Source organism: Babylonia areolata, chromosome 28 (assembly GCF_041734735.1).
Source record: "Babylonia areolata isolate BAREFJ2019XMU chromosome 28, ASM4173473v1, whole genome shotgun sequence".
NCBI classification, from domain to species: Eukaryota; Metazoa; Mollusca; class Gastropoda; order Neogastropoda; family Buccinidae; genus Babylonia; species Babylonia areolata.
Window position 1 is genome coordinate 12996827 of NC_134903.1, and position 24004 is coordinate 13020830.

The 24004-nt window shown below is 42.3% G+C and overlaps 1 protein-coding gene across 14 annotated transcripts in view; it reads right to left on the bottom strand.

The window, feature by feature from the left end:
* LOC143302101 (SCO-spondin-like) overlaps positions 1-24004 on the bottom strand; it is a 94282-nt gene that overhangs the window by 47881 nt on the left and 22397 nt on the right. For 11 of the 14 annotated variants that reach the window (XM_076616629.1, XM_076616620.1, XM_076616624.1 and 8 more), the window contains exons 8-16: positions 22834-23115; positions 22063-22230; positions 19975-20062; positions 18663-18713; positions 15832-16002; positions 12326-12499; positions 7028-7198; positions 6115-6285; positions 4229-4399 (exon numbers count right to left, since the gene is read on the bottom strand). In XM_076616629.1, coding sequence (XP_076472744.1) covers positions 4229-4399; positions 6115-6285; positions 7028-7198; positions 12326-12499; positions 15832-16002; positions 18663-18713; positions 19975-20062; positions 22063-22230; positions 22834-23115 — 1447 coding nt within the window. The remainder of the gene's footprint in view (positions 1-4228; positions 4400-6114; positions 6286-7027; positions 7199-12325; positions 12500-15831; positions 16003-18662; positions 18714-19974; positions 20063-22062; positions 22231-22833; positions 23116-24004) is intronic. The other 3 variants (XM_076616622.1, XM_076616625.1, XM_076616634.1) reach the window with 3 other exon arrangements.

Sequence of the window (24004 nt, forward strand, 5' to 3'; positions counted from 1 at the left end):
ATTTCCACAAATTTGCCATATCTCATTCAACATTTGGCAAACACTTACATTACAATCCCTAAATGTGAAGAATACCTTACCCAAGCTTCCAGGATATTATTACCCACCTGTGCACCAGCAGGTTGATACTGCCACAAAAATTAGTGCAGCCATATATATCCAAGAAGGGACTGAGTACAGTGTATGCTCTCCACCAGCACCTAATTCTACTCTTGATTTCCATTCATGCGTGGCACGCGATAAATTCAGTGATCACCTTACTCTTCGTGTCTTCTCTGTGTACGTACCTAGAGGACCAAACGAACTTAATACGGAATGGTTACATAATGTTCAAGATAATGAAAAATGGTTGATAGGGGGAGATTTTTCTGCCCATTCACCATTTTGGGACAAAGATTGTGTATCAGTTACTTGTAACTGCTTTGTAGAAAATGTTGTTGATTCTTCCTTAAGCTTTTTAAATGATGGCATGATACTATAACTCACAGTATCACCATATCTTCAAAAAGTTATGTTTAAAATACTTCTATCACAATAGAGGAGAGCAAAGTAAGCCTGATTTCTCAAGCATTTGCCCCACCTCCCAGTGAACAAAATCAACTGTAGCAGTCTACCATCTTCAAAACAGAATATGGTGAACGCACAAAGAAACACTTGTAACCGAAAACTGACAAGTTCAAACTGCAGTGTACTATCTGAATAGTGAAACACATGGACCAACCGGGTACTACTACCCTGATGCTGGAAACAAAAACAGAGACGACACATGTCAAGCAGGGTACTCCTACCCTCTTAGCTGGAGCACACAGAACATAAAATTTGGCCACCCGGAGGAAAAGCAATCCCCACACAAGGGTGCCGACAGGCAACAAGCCCCAAACTAACACACAGCACAACTAGACTGGTTCCATTTTCAGGAAATCAAACACCCATAGGCATCGGAGAGTCAGAGTTGTCATACACACCTTTTTTGGGGGAAAAGGACGCCCTGAATCCAATTAAACCATTATTTTTACAAGCTGTATCTTGCCGCTGTTCACATGGCAACCCACCAAAAAACATGGCCGACAGCTGGATCACGGGTGGACCAAAATCTGTATTTGCCTCTGTTGCCAATGGTTACCCAATGACTTGCCTGCACCACCTTTGGCTCTTTATTGTTAACGTCAGCCGGTGTTTAGTAACTCGGGTGCATGCGCGGATTGTTGAATGTCCAATGAAACAGATGACCTGTTTGCTATACTTGCAAGCAAAGATTTCAAAGATGCAGTTGACGCCTTTGTGGCCAACAATGGCAACCCTAACTTCCAGTTCTGGTGGACCTACATCCAAATGTGGAGATCCTCCAGATCCTGCCAGAGCACAGAGAGATGGCCTGTGGCAGCTTCACCTGCATGCCTTCAAGTTGATGCTTCCATTCTTTTTCAGGTATAATCTTACCAACTATGCCAGATGATGGAGCACCATCTACATCAGTGAGATGAATCAACTCCCAGATCCAGTGAAGGCAGAGTATGAGAGTGGCAATTTCCTTGTGAAAAGATCAGCTCAGAACTTCAACCAAGCAGACCTGGACAGAGCCAGGAGTGGCTGAATGGCATTGGCAAGAAAGGTGGTGGCATCGTTGCTATCACAAAGACGGTGTCAGCCTTGAGCAGGTGGGCTTTCTCCTTCATCTGAGATCTCACCTGGTCAGTGAGACCAAGCTGGTGCACAGCAATGGATGAGGCAAAGCATTCACTCACAACAAGTGCAACCCATCCAGGAAAAAAACAACTTGATCTGAAGGATGAAGACAATCTCCTTAACACATTTTAGTCCTTCAAGTCGTTCTTGTCTGATTCTAGTTCAGAACTGCAGAATATTGCCACAAAGGACTTTGTCACAAAGAACATTGAAGATGACCTGCTGATGGCTCACCAGAAAGACCAAGATCAGCTGATACAGTTTATAGAAGAAAGGCTTTTGGCTGGCATCAACAGGACGATCTCTTTCAGACGACACATTTCCAAAGAATAAGCCTCTGACTTTCTCATCTTTCTTCGAAGTGGAGCATAAGGAGTCCACAACAACTGCAATGAAAGTAGTCCAAGCAGACAGGAAGTTCCTGTAGCGTCTCATCACTGCTTTCCAGGCTGGAAGGGATGTCCATCTGGAGGAAATACTGAAGCATGAGTTGATGTCTCTCCCTCCTGCCCTTGCACAAAAGAACGGTGATATACGATCAGGCCAAAAGTCCCTCCTGTCAGATTCACTGATTGGTGACACACCTTGGCCTCAGGGTGTTGAGGCTGCAGACGTTGGTGAAGAAGGAATACTTATTGTCGATGGGCAGGTGCATGTTCTTGCTCTTGGGAAACCACCTAAAGGAAAACACTTTGGAGACCTTGCTGACATTTTTGTCACATCATGACTACAAGTTGGAGCTGCATTATGTTGTACTGACATCATTTTTGACAGATACCACGACCTGTCCATCGCGAGCAGCACAATGAAGAAACGGGGAAAGAAAGCAGTGCCTGTGAGAAGAGAGATTCAGGACAAAAGTGTGCCTCTCCCTCAGAAATGGGACAACTTCATCACACATGCAGCAAACAAAGGCGACTTGGCGAGATTCATGTCCCAGCAGCTGCTTATAAAGGTACCTGCAGACAAGACCATTGTTGTTGCAGGGGGATTCAGCCCTGACGTCAATACCAAGGAACTGAAGGGGCACCATGAGGAAGCTGACACGTGCACAGTACTGCACTAAGATTTGCTTACTACTCTTTAACTACGCTGATTTATCTGAAATGGAATCAGTCTAGACCTTCTTCCAAAAAGGCCGCCGGTGCAAAGCCTCGAGAAGTGTCACTGACAATACCGAGTGGCCTGAACCACTGCTTTGCAGTGACAGAAACATGACTCCACGATTGCATGGAAAAAACGTAAATCCAGTACTTACGTACATAAAAATGACAGGCCATTTGGGAAAGGTAACTGGGGAAAGGCATGCACAAAACAGAACTCTACACGTGATTGTCATGAGTTGTCACACACATACACACACACGCGCGCGCGTACGCGCGCGCGCAATCATACTCATACTCTACAGTGTGAAACAGCTGTCACTTGCTGTGCATACTAGCCTCCTTATTGGAAGAACAAACTGGCTATCATGGGCATTTACTCTTTTTTTGATTTTTTAAACGTTTAATAAGTACAATACACACATGCAAAAACGTCCTACTCCAAGCACAAATAATTCTTGAAGTTTAAAAGTTAAACGGAAAAAAAAGGTTCTTCAACTTCTTTATGGAAAACGAAGATACCTGGACTTTTATTATTATCTATAACAGCATATCATGAATTATTCAATTAGCTCACCAGGATTCTGATGCAGTGTCCAGTTTTAATATATGGATTTTCTGTCCAGATTCTTAATTTTTATCTTTTGTTTTTTTGTGTGCCTAGAGTTGATTTTATCAAGATTTTGTGCCTTAAAAATACCATTATTATTATTATTATTATTATTATTATTATTATTATTACTATTACTATTATTATCTTCTCTTTTTTTCAAATTTATTTTATTCTTTTTTATTTATTCTATTACTATTATTATTATTATCTTTTTTTTTCTCAAGGCCTGACTAAGCGTGTTGGATTATGCTGCTGGTCAGGCATCTGCTTGGCAGATGTGGTGTAGCGTATATGGATTTGACTGAACGCAGTTACGCCTGCTTCAGCTGCTGATACTGATACTGATACTGTCCAGATTTCCTTTTAGTACCCTAGTTGCTGGCTCCTGTATGCCGTGTATCGTACTTTCCATACCTAGATTTCAAGACAATGTTAAACCTATCATTTTATCTAAAATTATTGTTTTTACATGTTGGTCATTCAGAAACATACATTTGGAGACGTATATCTAAAAAATCGACCTCCATCATGCAAAGAATACATTTGGGCTTCACTGTCTCTACCCCTCTCTCTCTCTCTGTGCATTCAGCCCAACAGATTAAGGAAAGCAAAATCCTAAAGATCATGAGATGAACTGGCAGAATGGCAAACAGTGAACAAACTGATTAAAAGACTGCATTTTTGAAGTCTGGACAAATGATTGTGAATTTTCAGAGTGAATTTTTAATGGCTACTTCATTCTGATGGCAGAGTAATGGTTAGTTAGTTACGTAAAAAAAATAATAAAGAAAAAAATTAAAAAAGAAAAAAAATCCAAAGCATGTACCTTCACAATCAGCCATAATGCAGTCAGAAGTATCTGAAGCGGAACCAGTGCAGTTTTCACCACCGCCCATAGGGGCAGGGTTGTCACACTGACGGGTTCGTGACTTGCTTCCTGTCCCGCACGTGACGCTACAGGGTCCGTATGTCCCCCAGCTACCCCAGTTTCCGTCAACTGCACACACATGCACAAGCACATGAGGATGTGCAATGACGTAGTTTCCGATCTCTCTCTCTCTCTCTCTCTCTCTCTCTCTCTCTCTCTCTTAGGCTGCTGTCTGGTCCTCAAAAAACGTGCATTAAATTAGTTCTCCTGAAATCCTCCACATTGACAACAGACGACCATACTAATACTGTATTGGATATTATCCCATTGAAATTGAAATTGAAATACAATAAAGCAGTTTCTTACCTTTTGCCCCTAGGTAACATTCAAGCAAATGACAATCTGCATAATTTTATGTCACGCCGTCCAAAAATTTATCTTTTTACACTTAGTATGTCATACTCAGGCATATCATTGTCAAATAATATATCAGCCATTCTACCAGCTGCCGTGGCGAAGTGGTTAGCGTTGCGGACTGACGGCTGTGAGGACGCGGGTTCGAATCCTAGCAGAGGTGGGTTTTTCGGCCCGTGGTCGGCTCCTACCCAGAGTTGAGTGTGCTGTGGGCTTAAATGGGGAGACTGGGACCACACAGTCGAGTGTCATCCACTTCAAGGATGCGTCTTTGGGTGTGTTGCTCTAATTACCTGACCAACACTGCAAGTGTCTGTATCTCTTGGGCCTGGTTAACGCCGGGATATCATTATGACAGGAAGCGTAGAGTACAGCCTTGTCACGCAGTCCCAAACCAAAATGGACCTCCATAGGAACATCGTCATCATCACTGTCATCCTCCTCCTCCTTCATCGTCAATAATATAAACAAAATAGCTTCAAAGTCTGTGGCCTTCCATGCCCTGCTCTCATGGTGACCTCAGTTTCGATAACCCTCCACTTCCGTGCTGGGATGAGTCCTGTCAATGTCATCAGTGTCGGCAGATTCATGGGGGGCTGGTGTTTGAGGGACATGGTGGCGGTCTCCACTCTGGGAGGGGCGCTCACGCAGTCTGGCTCAATGACTAAGCCATTATTGTCGTTAGTAGGGGGCTTAGTAGGTGGTGTCCTAATACGTTAAAACAGAACAGGCACCACTGAACACTACCGAAGTGACTCAGCAGCAGTGCAGGGTCTCCTCTGGTGTGTGGCCTCCTGGTGACCTAACATCGATGGTTCCCTGTGGACTGCCGACGCTGGAACTGTGACGGACAAACCTGGATGTGACCATGTATGGGGGAATATAAATGAACGGCGTGGGAGTAATGCCACTGAAACGGTGCAGAAGATGGGGCAGCAAAAAAAAACAAAAAAACACAAAAAACACAACCATATATATATATATATATATATATATATATATATATATATATATATATATATATATATATATACATATATGAGCGATTCTCAACGTCAAAACTAGTCTTAATGTCTATTTTGGCAGAACACTGCCACAAAGGACTTTGTCACAAAGAACATTGAAGATGACACACACAACACACACACACGTGTACACACACGCACACACACACATACATACATACATATATGTATTCATGCATAACACATACATACATGCATACTTACATAAACAAATTATTTTCATATATTCACACACTCACATCCCACAATATTTGTGTAACACAAGTGATCCTTACAATGCAAATAAATGTTCTCAATAAAAGAATATTTTTGTGGTCACAATTTTCAAATTACGGTGACTCAAGGACAATGACACAGTTAAGAACGCTTGTGCAGTCCATGCCTGACAACAGCCAAAGAACTTACTGGGACATGCAGCTATGTTGCACTGAACACTGTTCAAGTCAGAACCGGAACAAATGTTTCCGCCATTTTGAGGGGCAGGGCTGTCACACTGACGGGTTCGTGACTTGCTTCCTTCCCCGCACGTGACGCTACACGGTTCGTATGGCCCCCAGCTACCCCAGTTTCCGTCAACTGCACACACACACACACACACACACATGCGAACACGAAAGTCCACTCAGACATACACACACACACACATACATACACACACACACATGGGCACACGTGCATACACGACACGTACACACATACAAACACACAGACACACACACACACACACATACAAGCGCACACACGCACACAGAAACACACAGACACACACACACACACATGCACACATGCGTGCCCCCACACACAGACACACAGAGACACATACATACACGGACGCACGCACGCAGGCGCGCACACATACACCCTCAGAAAAAAAGTTTCAATTTGACTATGATGCGTTCTATCAACCAAAGATGCCGTGTAGCAGCAGTTATCCCTGTTGCTTATAGAAGCATTCATAAAAACTAATGTCTCCACCTCTTGACATCTTCAACGAAACAGTCCTTTGTTCAACTGACTTAGGACTGAAGTTTCATCCACTCGAATATTAGCGATTGGATTGACATACAAAATGATTGATTATTTTATATATCATTGTATACACCCAAGATGAACACACACACACGCGCTCACACGCGCACACACACACACACGCATGCATACATAAGCACGCTCTCACCACCACCAACCATGTTTTCATATTCATGCAATTTTAGAATTTTGATTCGTGGTGACAGAAATTATTTTCAAAATCAAGATGACTTATGTGCATTAAATGCAACAGTTAAGAGCCAATCTTGACAGTCACCAAAACACTTACTGGGACATGCAGCTGTGTTGCACTGAACACTGTCTGTACCAGGACCATAACAAGTGTTTCCTCCATGTTGAGGGGCAGGGTTGTCACACTCACGGGTTCGTGACTTGGTTCCTTCCCCACACGTGACGCTACACACTCCGTATGGCCCCCAGCTACCCCAGTTTCCATCAACTTCACACAAACACACACACACACACACACACACACACACAGTAAATTGCTGTTGCGTATATTGGTCTGGTTGGCTGAATGGCCGATACCATGAGTACAGTCGTTGGTCATCATCCTCACCATAAAAATAAACTTACAGCTGTCCAGGAACTACCTCACGATCAGCTTAATCTCCCATCAAAACAAGGTCATGCTAAATATCATGCCAAATTCAATTCAATTCAATTCAATTCAAAATACTTTATTATCTGCTTCAACCAAAAACAGAAAATTTTCTTTAGGCTCACTTAAAATAAAATGCCCGTCAGCACATCCTTCACTTATCACCATGCACACATCAATTATTATGTAAAAAGAAAAACATGTGGGTAAGATACTATTACATTATGATTCAGAGTGTAACAACTGTGTGTGTGTTACGTGTGTGTCCATGCGTGTACATGCATCGTTTTGTGAGTGCGCACGCGCGCGCACGCGTGTGTGTGCCTGCGTGTTGAGCGTGCGTGCGCGCGCACGCGCGCGAGCATATGTGTACGTTTCAATCATTATAAAAAGGAGAATATTCAGTAAGATAATAATAACATTTAAAAAGACAAATGCTCATCAACAGATAAACCCGAAAAAACGAATGAGCAACTGGCACACCCTTCCTTGATCACAGCATACATATTAACTATCATGTTAAAATAAAACATTAAGGTAAGAAAAGAAAAAATACATTTTAAGATAAAGTGAAACATTTCATTGATATAAAATGAAAATATTCAGTAAGATAATTATAACATTTAAAAACATGAAATCACAGTTGAAGAGTCAACACTGCCAAAGCATGTAAAACTCTTTTCACGCCCCTCTGCGGCAAAACAATAACACTGAGCACGCGCACACACACACACACACACACACACACACACACACACACACACACACACACACACACACACACACACACACACTTCTCCCCTCACCCCCTCCCTCACTTCTTTTTTTACACGCATGCATGCATACATATCGGGAAGATAGACAACTGTCATCACAACAATAAGCAAATCACAGGCAATGGAATAAAAACTGCTGACATATATATATAAGCGATTCTCAACGTCAAAACTAGTCTTAATGTCTATTTTGGCAGAACACTGCCACAAAGGACTTTGTCACAAAGAACATTGAAGATGACCTGCTGACGGCTCACCAGAAAGGCCAAGATCAGCTGATACAGTTTATAGAAGAAAGGCTTTTCGCTGGCATCAACCGGATAATCTCTTTCAGAGACACATTTCCAAAGAATAAGCCTTTGACTTTCTCATCTTTCTTTGAAGTGGAGCATAAGGAGTCCACAACAACTGCAATGAAAGTAGTCCAAGCAGACAGGAAGTTCCCGCAGCGTCTCATCACTGCTTTCCAGGCTGGAAGGGATGTCCATCTGGAGGAAATACTGAAGCATGAGCTGATGTCTCTCCCTCCTGCCCTTGCACAAAAGAACGGTGATATACGATCAGGCCAAAAGTCCCTCCTGTCAGATTCACTGATTGGTGACACACCTTGGCCTCAGGGTGTTGAGGCTGCAGACGTTGGTGAAGAAGGAATACTTATTGTCGATGGGTAGGCGCATGTTCTGGCTCCAGGGAAACCACCTAAAGCAAAACACTTTGGAGACCTTGCTGACATTTTTGTCACATCATTACTACAAGTTGGAGCTGCATTATATCACAATGACATCATTCTTGACAGATACCACGACCTGTCCATCACAAGCAGCACAAGGAAGAAATGGGGAAAGAAAGCAGTGCCTGTGAGAAGAGAGATTCAGGACAAAAGTGTGCCTCTCCCGCAGAAATGGGACAACTTCATCACACATCCAGCAAACAAAGGCGACTTGGCGAGATTCATGTCCCAGCAGCTGCTTATAAAGGTACCTGCAGACAAGACCATTGTTGTTGCAGGAGGATTCAGCAACAAAGAACAGGATGAGTCTTCCACCCCTGACTCAATACCAAGGAACTGACGGGGCACCATGAGGAAGCTGACACGTGCATTGTACTGCACAGTGTCAAGAGCCGAGCATCCAGCATCGTAGTTGCTGCTCGTGACACCGATGTGCTGGTGATTCTGATGGCTACTTTGCAAACATGTCATGGCCACAGATCTCGGTGAAGGCTGGCACCTCCAAAAAACCAAAATACTCTCAGTAACTCAGTGGCAGCTCAGTTTGATGCTCATGACCTTGGCAGCTTGCCAGCTTTTCACTCGTTGACAGGATCTGACACCACTTCTTTCTTGGCTAGTCACACCAAGAAATCCTGCTGGAATGTTTACAACAAAAATCACGACCTCCTGTCAAATCTCGGCAAAGGCTGCCTTTGTGACCAAACCTCTGCTGCTGCAGAAACCTTCATCTGTAAAATAATAATAATACATAGTTTTTCTATGGTGTGATATCCAGCACCAATGCTGCTCAAGGCGCCTTACGTCATCCAGTTGACTATAAACATGCCTTTAAAAACACATCAACCGCCATCTGAAAATGGAAAACACCCAGTTTGTTCACCTGAATGAAAAAGCACATTTAAGAGATGAATCAGATTATAAAAGCTATGAAGTAAATAAGGCTTAGATGAAAACAAATTGCGCTTCATAGAAAACGCACACACACACACACACACACACACACACACACACACACACACACACACACACGCCCATTAAAAATAACCAGATAGAAAAAATGCCATCACATCTAAGACCAAAACTACGTAAAATACACAATGCATTTAAACAAGACTACAAAAATACTAGTACAAAATTACTTGTTAACAGGCATACCTTGGTTTAACCGTTCCGTCCAGAACAAAAAATGCTTACGGAAAAGGTAAGTTTTCAGATCTGACTTAAACGAATGTAGATCAGAGGCATTTTTAAGAGATGAAGTAAGAGAGTTCCACACTCGGGGAACCTGAGCTCTGAAAGACCTATTTCCAGCGCATTTCAGATTAGTCCTTAGAACTTTAAGCAGCTTTTCAGAACTGGGTCTTAATGTTCTGTGTGGTTCATATGTTTCCAATACAGTGGAGAGATACAATGGAAGAGACTTGTCAAAATGTTTGAAGGCGAGTGTTGCTAACTTATAGTGAATTCGGGACTCAGTTTCAGTTTCAGTTTCAGTTGCTCAAGGAGGCGTCACTGCGCTCGGACAAACCATATACGCTACACCACATCTGCCAAGCAGATGCCTGACCAGCAGCGTAACCCAACGCGCTTAGTCAGGCCTTGAGAAAAAAAAAAAAAAAAAAAAAAAAAAAAAAAAAAAAAAAAAAAGGGGGGGGGGGGGGAATAAATAATAGATAAGCTTACATAAATAAATAAATAAATAAATAAATAATAATTATAATATAGAAAAAGGTAGTAGTAATAATAATAGTAATACTAATAAAATGATAATAATAAAAAATAAATAAATAAATAAATAAGACAACAATGGTGATAATTAAGCGAATGAATGTAAAATATGACGACACACATTCACACATACACCCACACATGCATAACAGAAATGCACCAAACATGCAGTTTCACAGATATGAAAGTACAGTCAAATACATATAAACGTACATGAGCTCCAACACACACACACACACACACACACATTACCTTGCACCTCCTCCAACCCCCTCCTCCACACACTCATTTCTAGCCTACGTATCGCAGCTTCCACGGCACACACACACACACACACACACACACGCACGCAAACACACACTCACAGAGATGAACACTTACTTGTACAAGCACACACATATACGCCCATATCTCCCACCCCCAACCCCCACACATATATACAAAGATATATATATATATATATATATATATATATATACACACACACCCGTACACAGATCTCTCCTGACACTTGTGTACACTTACACTCTCGCGCATTCACAAACGCACTCAAAAACACAGACCCACACATCCACACAAACACACACATCCACACACGCACACGCACAGAGGCTGCCAAGAGGGATGGGAAAAGATCTCTGATGCCAAGAACGTGGCGTCTAGTGTGTTGCTCAGTCTATTGTATTTGGAAAGGCCCACAGAGACTCTGTTCCGTTTTGAAGAAATTTGCGCAATGTTGGTTTGGAAATGATGCCGATATTTGTTTGATTTGCAAAGCATCGTGCTCTACCTTTCATGTTAGACTTTCGGCCGCTCCCTCTCTCTGCTTTTATTTCTTTGAGGCGATCGATGGTGTGATGGCCTTGTACCTGTTCTTTTTGGTATTCTTTGACTTTTCTGAGAATTTCCGATTTTCCTAGATGTAGGCCGCTCGTTGGTGTTGCGTTACCAGCAAGTCTGTCAGCTCGCTCATTTCCCTTAACACCTGCATGTCCCGGGCAGTATGACCATGTGAGTTTTTTAATCTGAAAGTTGCGCATTGCCTTATGCCACTCTGGGCTTCCCATTCCGTTTTCAATTTTCTGTATGAGGTTCATTGAGTCTGTTAGACTCGGGACTCAATCGGAAGCCAGTGTAACCGAATCAGCAGAGGTGTAACATGATCAGATTTCTTTTTGGCGAGAACCGGTCGTGCAGCATTGTTCTGAATTTTCTGTAATCTGTTGATGGAGGAAGATGGTAAACCTGCAAGAGTGGAATTGCAGTAATCCAGTCTGGACAGGACAAAAGAGGAAACCAACTGAGCCATATTTTTTCCTGTTATGTAGGGTCTGACTGAGGCTAGCCTTCAGATATGAAAATTACATAAGCAACTCAAGAATGAAATTTGGTCGTTCATAGTTAAGGTTTGATCGAGATATACACCCAGGTATTTGGCTGATGTAATTCTGTGTCATCTGCATATTTATGGTAATCACAAGTGAGTTTTGAAGGCCTTGCCTCTCTTGTCTTCTAAAAAATTGGAGATTAGGTGTCCAGAAATCATACTCAATGAGTTATTCCTTGTATGACTTCCAGCTGAACGAGTGGCTGCGAGTAAAGGGAAGGGAAGAGCGGGGGCGGGGATTCACCAATGAGGGTTCTGTATACCAATTGTTCGTCTGAATCAGTTGCCAGCGTATATGACACAACAATGACAGGATGCCTTACATATCATACATATCATACCTGGACAAGGGGAGCCTGCTGTGCATTCTGTGTTATCTGTGGAGGAACCGGAGCAAGGGCTGCCGCCATTCGTAGGGGCAGGGTTGTCACACTGACGGGTTCGTGACTTGATTCCGTCCCCGCACGTGACACTACACTCCATGTATGGCCCCCAGCTGCCCCAGTTTCCGTCAACTGCACACACACACACACACACACACACACACACACACACACACACACACACACACACACACACACACACACACACACACACACTTTTGAAGAGGTCAGACAAAGGCTGAGTGTACAAATTGAACAAGAGAGGCCCTGAGACTGATCCCCAAGGGACACCAAAGCAAGAGAAATTATCTTAGAGGTGCTATGTTTTACTTTAAGCTTGAGTTGACGATTTGAAAGATAAGCTTTTGAAGAAAACATTTTAAAGCAGTAGATTTAATGCCAAAGGTAGTGCTAAGATAATTGATAAGAATTTGGTGGTCAATTGTATCAAATGCCGCTGACAGATGTAAAAATGCCACCACAGATGTAAGTCTTCTGTCTGTGTTTGAGAGGAGACTATCTGTGACCGAAAGAAGGGCTGTTTTTGTGCTATGGCTTTTCCGATAAGCTGACTGACAAGTTTCAAGCAGGCCGTTTTCATCAAGATGTTCCTGGACCTGATGTAACACAACTTTTTCAATGATTTTAGAAATGAAAGAAAGGTTAGAGACAGGTCTATAGTTCTTTAGCTGATTTGTGTCCAAACTGTGCCTTTTCAAAAGGTAAAGTCTACAAGGTTTACGTAACAGATTCTGTGGACAGTGCCAGGTGAACCCAAAGATGCTTAGGACCACCTGCTGGAGACCATACCCCCAACTCATGATGCTTTGTCCTTCCACATCAAGTGGACACACTATCAAACATCAGTATGGAGACAGACAAACAGACTGAACTGCCCACACCAGAGACTATGGGATGAAGAATTCAGAGTAGTGCTCTGGTTCCAACCTTGACCTCTTTGCCCTCGTTGTCAGGGTCGTACAACGAACCTACCACCTGCTAGTGTACCACACAGTGCAGAAGCAGCAACTGCAACTGCAGGAGGAAGAGACTCCTATGTACTTCCACATGTATCTGCAGAACAAGTGGAGACGTCTGCAGAAATGATTACTGATACAAACGTGGATGACTGAGGTAGTGTTCAGTGACTGACTGCACTGTGCTACTACAGTTCAAAGGTTGAATTTTGAGTACACATGAGCACAAGCTGACAGAAAGCTGAGACATATAAGCTGAACGGAAATCTGCACATGAAAATGACAGTTCTGATGAAGCTCATTTGAATGGTTTTGTTTTGTTTTTGTTTCAATTTTTCATGCTGCAAATCAGTGTTAAACTGATTGACAAAATAAGTTGTTGTTTTGGGGGTTTTTTTTTTGTTTTTTTTAAATGAAAAGGTCCTTTCAAATGAATCTGAAATAGATTGTTTTCTTTTTGTGGTTTTATTTTCTTCTTTTTTACCTTTTACAATCTGTTAATCAATGTGACTGTGTTTGACAGTATGAGCTAGTGTTCTGCCTTGGAAACCTGCCTGTTCTCGTTATCGTTACTTACGTTACTGATCTTTAAAATTAAGGAATGTCAAAAACTGAAGCATCCTTTTATTTGCTTGCTTGTACACCACTGCAACTGAAAAGGTCGATTCTTATGAAGCTGAATTATCTTTCTTTCAGTTTTATTGGAAAGGCTGCAAATCAGTGTAATTATGACTGAAGGCATACTGTCGTTTTCCATTTCCGAAACGTGTCTATTTTCATCATTGTTTCTTGCCTGTCATTGAAATAGTGTCATGTCACACACTAATTCATCCTTATTTTCCTGAAAACTGCTGGTAATGACAGAAATTCTTGGAATGAAAAAATGGTTTCATTGTATGCAACGCGTGGTATAGCATGACAGGTTTGCGTTGACGTCATTTTGAATAATCTTTTATATCTCATGAACGACGCAAATTTGCTCATGTCAAATAAAAAAAAAAAAAGGATTCAGCATTCCTCAATCGTTCAGAAAAGGCTATTTGACACTTCTGACTCAGATTTGCTTACTACTCTTTAACTATGCTGATTTATCTGAAATGGAACCAGTCTAGACCTTCTTCCAAGAAGGCCTCCGGCGCAAAGCCTCGAGAAGTGTCACTGACAATACCGAGTGGCCTGAACCACTGCTTTGCAGTGACAGAAACATGACTCCACGACTGCATGGAATAAACGTAAATCCAGTACTTACGTACACAAAAATGACAGGCCATTTGGGGAAGCTAACTTGGGAAAGGCATGCACAAAACAGAACTCTACACGTGATTGTCATGAGTTGTCACACACACACACACACACACACACACACGCGCGCGCGCGCAATCACACTCATACTTCAGAGTGTGAAACAGCTGTCACTTGCTGTGCATACTATCCTCCCCATTGGAAGAACAAACTGGCTATCATGGGCATTTACTCTTTTTTTTTTTCTTTCTTTTTTAAACGTTTAATAAGTACAATACACACACGCAAAAACGCCCTACTCCAAGTACAAATAATTCTTGAAGTTTAAAAGTTAAACGGAAACAAAAGGTTCTTCAACTTCTTTATGGAAAACGAAGATACCTGGACTTGGATTATTATCTATAACAGTGTATCATGAATTATTCAGTTAGCTCACCAGGATTATGATGCAGTGTCCAGTTTTAATATATGGATTTTCTGTCCAGATTCTTAAAAATACCATTATTATTATTATCATTATTACTATTACTCTTATTATCTTCTCTTTTTTTTCAAATTTATTTTATTCTTTTTTTATTTATTCTATTACTATTATTATTATTATTATTATTATATCTTTTTTTCTCAAGGCCTGACTAAGCATGCTGGATTATGCTGCTGCTCAGGCATCTGCTTGGCAGATGTGGTGTAGCGTATATGGATTTGACTGAACGCAGTTACGCCTCCTTGAGCTGCTGATACTGATACTGATACTGTCCAGATTTCCTTTTAGTACCCTAGTTGCTGGCTCCTGTATGCCTTGTATCGTAGTTTCCATACCTAGATTTCAAGACAATGTTAAGCCTATCATTTTATCTAAAATTATTGTTTTTACCTTCAGTTTTCTGCACATGTTGGTCATTCACAGACATATATTTGGAGACGTATATCTAAAAAATCGACCTCCATCATCCAAAGAATACATTTGGGCTTCACTGTCTCTACCCCTCTCTCTCTCTGTGCATTCAACCCAACAGATTAAGGAAAGCAAAATCCTAAAGATCATGAGATGAACTGGCAGAATGGCAAACAGTGAACAAACTGATTAAAAGACTGCATTTTTGAAGTCTGGACAAATGATTGTGAATTTTCAGAGTGAATTTTTAATGGCTACTTCATTCTGATGGCAGAGTAATGGTTAGTTAGTTACTTTAAAAAAAAAAAAATTAAAAAAAAAGAAAAAAAGAAAAAATCCAAAGCATGTACCTTCACAAGCAGCCATAGTGCAGTCAGCAGTATCTGAAGCGGAACCAGTGCAGTTTTCACCACCGCCCATAGGGGCAGGGTTGTCACACTGACGGGTTCGTGACTTGCTTCCTGTCCCGCACGTGACGCTACAGGGTCCGTATGTCCCCCAGCTACCCCAGTTTCCGTCAACTGCACACACATGCACAAGCACATGAGGATGTGCAATGACGTAGTTTCCGATCTCTCTCTCTCTCTCTCTCTCTCTCTCTCTCTCTCTCTCTCTCTCTCTCTCTTAGGCTGCTGTCTGGTCCTCAAAAACGTGCATTAAACTAGTTCTCCTGAAATCCTCCACATTGACAACAGACGACCATACTAATACTGTATTGGATATTATCCCATTGAAATTGAAATTGAAATACAACAAAGCAGTTTCTTACGTTTTGCTGCTAGGTAACTTTCAAGCAGATGACAATCTGCATAATTTTATGTCACGCTGTCCAAAAATTTATCTTTTTACATTTAGTCTGTCATACTCAGGCATATCATTGTCAAATAATATATCAGCCATTCTACCAGCTGCCGTGGCGAAGTTGTTAGCGTTGCGGACTGACGGCTGGGAGGACGCGGGTTCGAATCCCAGCGGAGGTGGGTTTTTCGGCCCGTGGTCGGCTCCTACCCAGAGTTGAGTGTGCTGTGGGCTTGAATGGCGAGACTGCGACCACACAGTCAAGTGTCATCCACTTCAAGGATGCGTCTTTGGGTGTGTTGCTCTAATTACCTGACCAACACTGCAAGTGTCTGTACCTCTCGGGCCTGGTTAACGCCGGGATATCATTATGACAGGAAGCGAAGAGTACAGCCTTGTCACGCAGTCCCAAACCAAAATGGACCTCCATAGCAACATTGTCATCATCATTGTCATCCTTCTCGTCCTTCATCGTCATCAATATAAACAAAATAGTCTCAAAGTCTGTGGCCTTTCATGCCCTGCTATCATGGTGACCTCAGTTTCGATACCCTTCCATTTCCGTGCTTGGGGTGAGTCCTGTCAATGTCGTCAGTGTCGGCAGATTCATGGGGGGTTGTTGTTTGAGGGACGTGGTGGCGGTCTCCACTCTGGGAGGGGCGCTCACTCAGTCTGGCTCCGCGACTAAGCCATTATTGTCGTTAGTAGGGGGCTTAGTAGGTGGTGTCCTAAGTACGTTAAAACAGAACAGGCACCACTGAACACCACCGAAGTGACTCAGCAGCAGTGCAGGGTCTCCTCAGGTGTGTGGCCTCCTGGCGATCTAACATCGATGGCTCCCTGTGGACTGCCGACGCTGGAACTGTGACGGACAAACCCGGGTGCGGCCGTGTATGGGGGTATCTAAATGAGTTGCGTGGGAGTAATGCCACTGAAACGGTGCAGATGATGGGGCAAAAAAAAAAAAAAGAAAAAAGAAAAAAAAAAAAAATATATATATATATATATATATCAGCCATTCTCAACGTCGAAACTAGTCTTAATGTCTTTTTTTTGTCTTTTTTTTTGTGTCTTTTTTAACGATGTATCATTCAGAACTGAAAGAATTTGCAAATACCATGTCTTAACATTACTAATAAAAGATACATATGTTGGTTTTGTGGACTTCAAAAATGCTTTTAAATCTGTTCCTAGAACGCTTTTATGGCCTGTTTTGTTGAAAAAATCGAATCAATGGTAAGTTGTATCACTGTGTGAAAAGTATATACAACGAAGTGAAAGCAAGAGTGAGATCGGGGACAAACTTATCGGAGTGTGTGAACTGTATTCGTGTGGTTAAACAGGGTAATGTTTGAAGCCCTTATTTGTATTTATCAAGAATGGTCAGCACGGTGTAACTTTTGATTTGATCAAATTGTTTGTTCTGCTGTTTGCAGACGACATGATTTTGTTATGTACAACAACATGAACAATTTACATACTGCTGTAGTAAATTCGTACTTTAAGGTAAACATGGATAAATCGAATATTGTTGTTTACATGAACAATTTATATACTGCTGTAGTAATTCGTAATTTAAGGTAAACATGGATAAAACGAGTATTGTTGTTTTTCGCAAAAAAAGAAAAAGAAAAAAAAAAGAAAAAGAAAAAAGTTAAAAAAAAAAGAAAAAAAGAAAAGAAAGAAAAATGGCCCCATGGAAAAAAATGCATACAAAGCAAAGAAAGCAATTATTGTAATACTTCATATATGGTATACTGCATTTGTAAGGTTATTTGATTTTAAAGTTCAGCCAATATTTCAGTATGCAGCAGAAATTTAGGGACTGGAACATAGTACAGCGAAAGAAAAAAACAACAACATTATTTGCAGCGAAACGGTTTCTCATTGGAGACAATCGAATGATATTGTTTATTGTGAGTTGGGGAGATAATATAAATTCATATAGTGTGCCTCTGTGTGTGTGTGTGTGTGTGTGTGTGTGTGTGTGTGTGTGTGTGTGTGTGTGTGTGTGTGTGTGTGTGTGTGTGTGTGTGTGTGTGTGTGTGTGTGTGTGTGCGCGTGCGCGCGCGCATGTTTGTATGTTCATGCGTGTGTGTGCGCTTGTGTGTGTGTGTGTGTGTGTGTGTGTGTGTGTGTGTGTGTGTGTGTGTGTGTGTGTGTGTGTGTCCGTATGTGTGTGTGTTTGTATGTGTGTGTGGTTGTGTGTGCGCGCGCGCGCGTGTGTGTGTGTGTGTGTGTGTGTGTGTGTGTTTGATTTATTAGCAGTACTTGTCAAGGGCCTACTGTCATAGGATAATACACCAACAAATATCCTGTCATCATCATCATCATCATGACCATTTCAATAAAATTTCAGTATTACAGTATCATACCCACTGACCATTTGGCGTTTCTGCCAGATCTTCGTCGATCAGTCCATCGCCGTCATCGTCTGAAATGAGGATGACATGTCGATGTAAAGAAAGGGGTAGCAAAGAAGCATTGTTCTCAAATTCACCATAACATAACTCACCACCCTAGCTTCTTTTGAAGTATTCTATTTGAGCTCCCATTTCACACGTATACTTATGAAAATGACACATTCTGAATGAGTTAAATGATGACACAAAAGATTATGAGGTTGATGCGTTTCAAAAGAGCACCACAATTGGTTCGTACCATGTGATCATGAGATCTATTTCCCTCATTTTATGGGCATGTGTATATTAAAAGAACAACAGATGCGACCCTTACTTGTTTCCCGTCCGTTTATTCATATATTGCCTGTTTATCCTAGGTGACAAGTTTAATGAATCGAGACCATCATCAATATTAGGCGTGACAGAAAAGGATGAAGAAATGAGAGAGAAGGAGACAAACACACAGGCAGACAGATATAACAGAGAGACAGAAAGAATCAAGTGGATTAAAGACAACTACGTTTCTTTGTTTTTACACGCAACCCTCAAGAGCAATATAACGATGTTCAGAAACAATGGCTATATCCTGTTAAAAAAGGTGTGTTGATGAAGCTACTTATATACAAAGACAAACTTCATGTTGGAAAACGCGACATAAAAAGACAACAAGAGAGAGACAGACAGACAGACAGAGAGACAGAGATAGAGACAGAAACAGAGAGACAGAGACAGTCAGACAGACACACAGACAGACAGTCAGGCAGACTGACAGACAACAGACAGACAGACAGACAGAGAGTCTGTCACTAGAGTGTAGGAAAGCAATAGCCAACTTATGATTCACTGTTCATAACTGAGAACAATGCCTCATGTCCATACAGATGGTGAAAACCATCAGCCATAAAAAGAGACACTGTCCGCATGAAAAGCAACCGAGCACGTTATTTTACCCACTTATTTGCAATAACATATTTGTCTCTTGTGCACACATACAGCGCGTATGTTCGTTTTGAATTGCCTTGTTTATTTTTGTTTTATATCCATGCGACTGATTCATATGAATGTGTTTATGAATGTGTTTATGTGTATGCGTGTTTGTTTGTTTGTGTGTGTGTGTGTGTGTGTGTGTGTGTGTGTGTGTGTGTGTGTGTGTGTGTGTGTGTATGCGGGTATGTTTCTAAGAGGGAGAGAAAAAGAAAGAGAGAGACAGAAACAGAGAGACACCGAGACACACAAACACACAGAGAATCGAAAACCCCAAAGGCAAACTGTGACAATTCAGTTCATACTGACCGATGTTGTTCAAAATCTCTTCATCCACCGTGCCGTCACAGTCGTTGTCAATGGTGTCGCCTGGAACCGTTTTCGTTGGTGTGCAACGCTGTTGCAACACACACACACACAAACACACACACACACACACACACACACACACACACACACACACACACACACACAGACGCACACACACACAAATGAAGACCCGGCGACTTCTCATACTCACGCACACAGACATATTGACACATATTCATCCATGACATTGATAAGGTCCACATCCCCGCAAATATGTACCTGGACAAAACAACACGACACCATAATGATGATATGAATAAGTATCCAGCGTTTGTCTTCGGTTAGCACTTTACAAATGTCCCGGCTCGTCGCTTTCATTTGTGCTCGTGTTCGTTTGTTCCTCTCCCTTTCTCCTCTCCCTTTCTCCCTCCTTCTCTCCCCCTTTTGCACCATCGTTCTCTTGTGTGTTCAGTTCAATGCTGAACTGATGCACGTGAAATTTTTGTGATGTGTGTCTGGCATGTCTTATTCCTTCTCGTTCTGAACTCTTGAAATGAGTTCGGAAGTAACATCGTTTGGAAGGAAGGTTTTTGCTTTGCCTTTGGCGCCGAGCATTGGTAGGAGACGGGTCGTCGAGCCAGCAAGCGAGCTGTTGGGTGCCCTCTTGGACAGTTGTGGGGTTCGATTCCAGTGTGACCCCCTTCTTCCTCTGTGTGGGTCTGTGTTCTGTGTTTTTTCCTGGGCCAGTGGTGTGCCTGTTTTCCTGGTGACAGTTTTTGTGGGTTTTCCTGTGGTTTTTCCCCCGTCTGCCACCCCAGCGGAACTCCAGGATTCATCTCTGCCATGGCTCTCATTCCCCTTCTGCCCTGTCCATCCCAAATTCCCTCACGCCCACTCCTTCCCCTGACCTCCCTACTTCGAACGCCCTCATCCATTGTCCCTCGTCCAATGTTACGCTCTTGGCCTGTGACTTCAGCTGACTCATTGACACTCGTCGCCCATAAATGGACTCGATTTGGGTTCCAAGGTAACTGTCATTATCCCACAGAACTGGCGCCAGAAAATCTACATTTATTTTTTAGTTTACTATGCTATGGTATTATGTGACTGAATGAGAGTGGTACTGCTGTTAAGGGGTTAAATTTGTGTGTCTGACTCATCTTTGAAACGGAGCTACAGTGAAAATCCGAGCTGACCTTTTATGTGTCTCTGTGTGTTGTCAGGGTGTTAGTCTGGGAAGGTGAAGGGGTTTATGGGCAACCCCTTATGGGTTGTGACAACAAACACAGAGTCGTTTGCACAACATGCTGCCAAACTGGTTAAAGCCGACTGACTGCTGGCATCATCACACAATTACTTTGTCATTCGATCAGGTTTCAGTCTCAAATACACACGCACTTACGCACTTACACACGCACACACACACACACACACACACACACACACACACACACACACACACACACACACACACACACACACACACACATGTAACATATCACGTGTATGACTTGTTCGTTTACCCCGCCATGTAGGCAGCCATACTCCGTTTTCTGGGGTGTGAAAGCTGGGTATGTTCTTGTTTCCAAAACCCACCGATCGCAGATATGGATTACACGTGCCTATTTGATCTTCTGAGTGAGTATACACACGAAGGGGATCAAGAGCTAGCAGGTCTCTACATACGTTGACTTGGGAGATCGGAAAAATCTCCACCCTTTACCCACGAAGTGCGACGGGGATCCTGGCGACAAACCAGCGGTCTAACCATTTGACCACTGCACCCGTCAATGTCCAAAACTTTTAATGCTGGGTCACAATGACCAGGAGAAAGTTGATTCATCTGAACACAATACTGAACCTGATTAGGAAACATTACTTATGAAAGGTAAAATTCACATGGTAATAGCACACATTGACAAGAGTCACATACACGCAATTATACAGCACCATAACCATAACACACAATAACCTTATCATAGATAGACAACATTCACACAATTATACAGTACCAGGACCGTAACACACAATAACTCATATGATTGGTAAAGACCATATCCAACACCAGGGCCATAACACACAACTCACAACATTGATGCGGGCCAAATTCATCCCAGCTTGGTAGGCGTATGAGTTCTGCTTCGCTGTGCCGGACGCATGGGCCATGAAAGTAACAGTGGGATCCAGGTGGAAGATATTGTGTGACCCTGGGGTCACCCGCACCCATAGGTTCATCTTGGTGGATCCCACTATCCCCTGAGTGAAGAAGAAGAAAAACAGAAAGTAGTGGTAGTAGCAGTATTGGTAGAGGTGGTGGTTGTGATGATGGTGGTCGAAGAAGTAGTAGTAGTAGTAGCAGTAGAAGAAGAACAAGAAGTGGGCGGTGCAGAAAAAAGATTAAACAGTAATCAGTGTATTATCATTATTATGCATCTGCTGCAGTCCTGCCCGCTCCACCATGTGCTCCGAGAGAAAACCTGGCCCGACCCAATCTCAGCGGCCCGGAAGCTCTACGGAGGACTGGAGGACCTGCAACGTACTGCCGCCTTTGTCGAGGAGACGAGGAAATCCATCTGATAAATGACGAACGACACAACAACATCATTACTATTGATATTGTTATCATTGCTGATGTTGTTAATATTCTTGTTATTATTGTTGTCACAATTTTCATCAAATTATCATTTACTTATTAATTATCAGTTCATTGCTTCAAAAGAAGGGGTTGACAACGGAGTGGGGTGCAAGCAAACTGTCCACTAGACAGGTTGGTTATTCTATACGAAAAACAAAACAAAACAACTAATCAAATTGCTTCACTTCCAATATGAATTATCATTTCATAGCTGACACTCTCACCTTCTCACGATACCATGTGATAGGATGACCGTCCATTCGAAGCCCGGCCATTTTGCTCTTTTCGACAATGACCGATATTTTGTTGTTGAAGTCTTGACCCTCAGGGGTTTTCACCGTCGCCCACGTGTACTCGTTGGCGTACTGAGGCTCAGGGATGATAAGCGACATGGAGGGGTCTCCGAAGAATTGTCCATCGTTTTTAAACGTTTTGGCGAACATGGCAACCATGATGGGTTTGTCTGAAGTAATTTTTGTATATGTGGTAGACGGGATGTCTAACGTCTGTGGAATCAATCACATGATAGGTTAGCCTCAGTTAAATCAACTCTCTCTCTCTCTCTCTCTCTCTCTCTCTCTCTCTCTCTCCTCTCTTACTACTACTACTACTAGTAGTAGTCACCCGTTGAAAGAACAGGAACGTCACCTGCTTCAGGTACACCTGTAATGACCCCCACCAGTGAATGCCTTTCTGTGTTGACACTCTATCGCAAGTGTGTCACCATCCCCGTCACGGATAAAACAGTCATCACCCAAGGCAACTCCTTTGGGAACTAAGGCTAAGAAACTTTCTCGATGCAAGCTTTGAGTCAGTCAGAAGAAAAACAGAAACTCACTGTTTCTGATCAATTCATATCGAATGCAACTCGATGAACTCAAAGAAACTGTTGACTATCTTACTACTTCACAGCAAGGAATTATAGAATCTTTTGTGTCACAGATTGAGGGCGCCAAGACAACAACAATAAATGAAATAAAAACTCTTAAAAAAACAAAAAGTTGTTCAACTAACTCAAGCATTGACAATCCTGAACAAAAACTGAAAGAATTAAGAACATCCATGGACTCATTGGCCAAAGAATATCAGACTCTTAAATTCAGATGGGAAATATCCACTCGGAATTAAAGAACATCAAACTAAAATCACCAGCAGTCGATGCCAGCACACAGTACAACAGCACTAAAGCAGTCAAAGAAAGGAGAAAGACTATCGCTCTGACGGTAACCACATCTGAACGCGGGGATCCGTCTTCTACAACAACAGACCTTCAGAGTCTGGCAGTTCAACCTGTCAGTGCTGTTGTCACCCCGAGCAACAAAGGAAACCAAGAATCACAAGATCAGAAAAATGGTCCCAAGACTGTGGAAAATAGTGGTCTTTCTGTCTTCACCT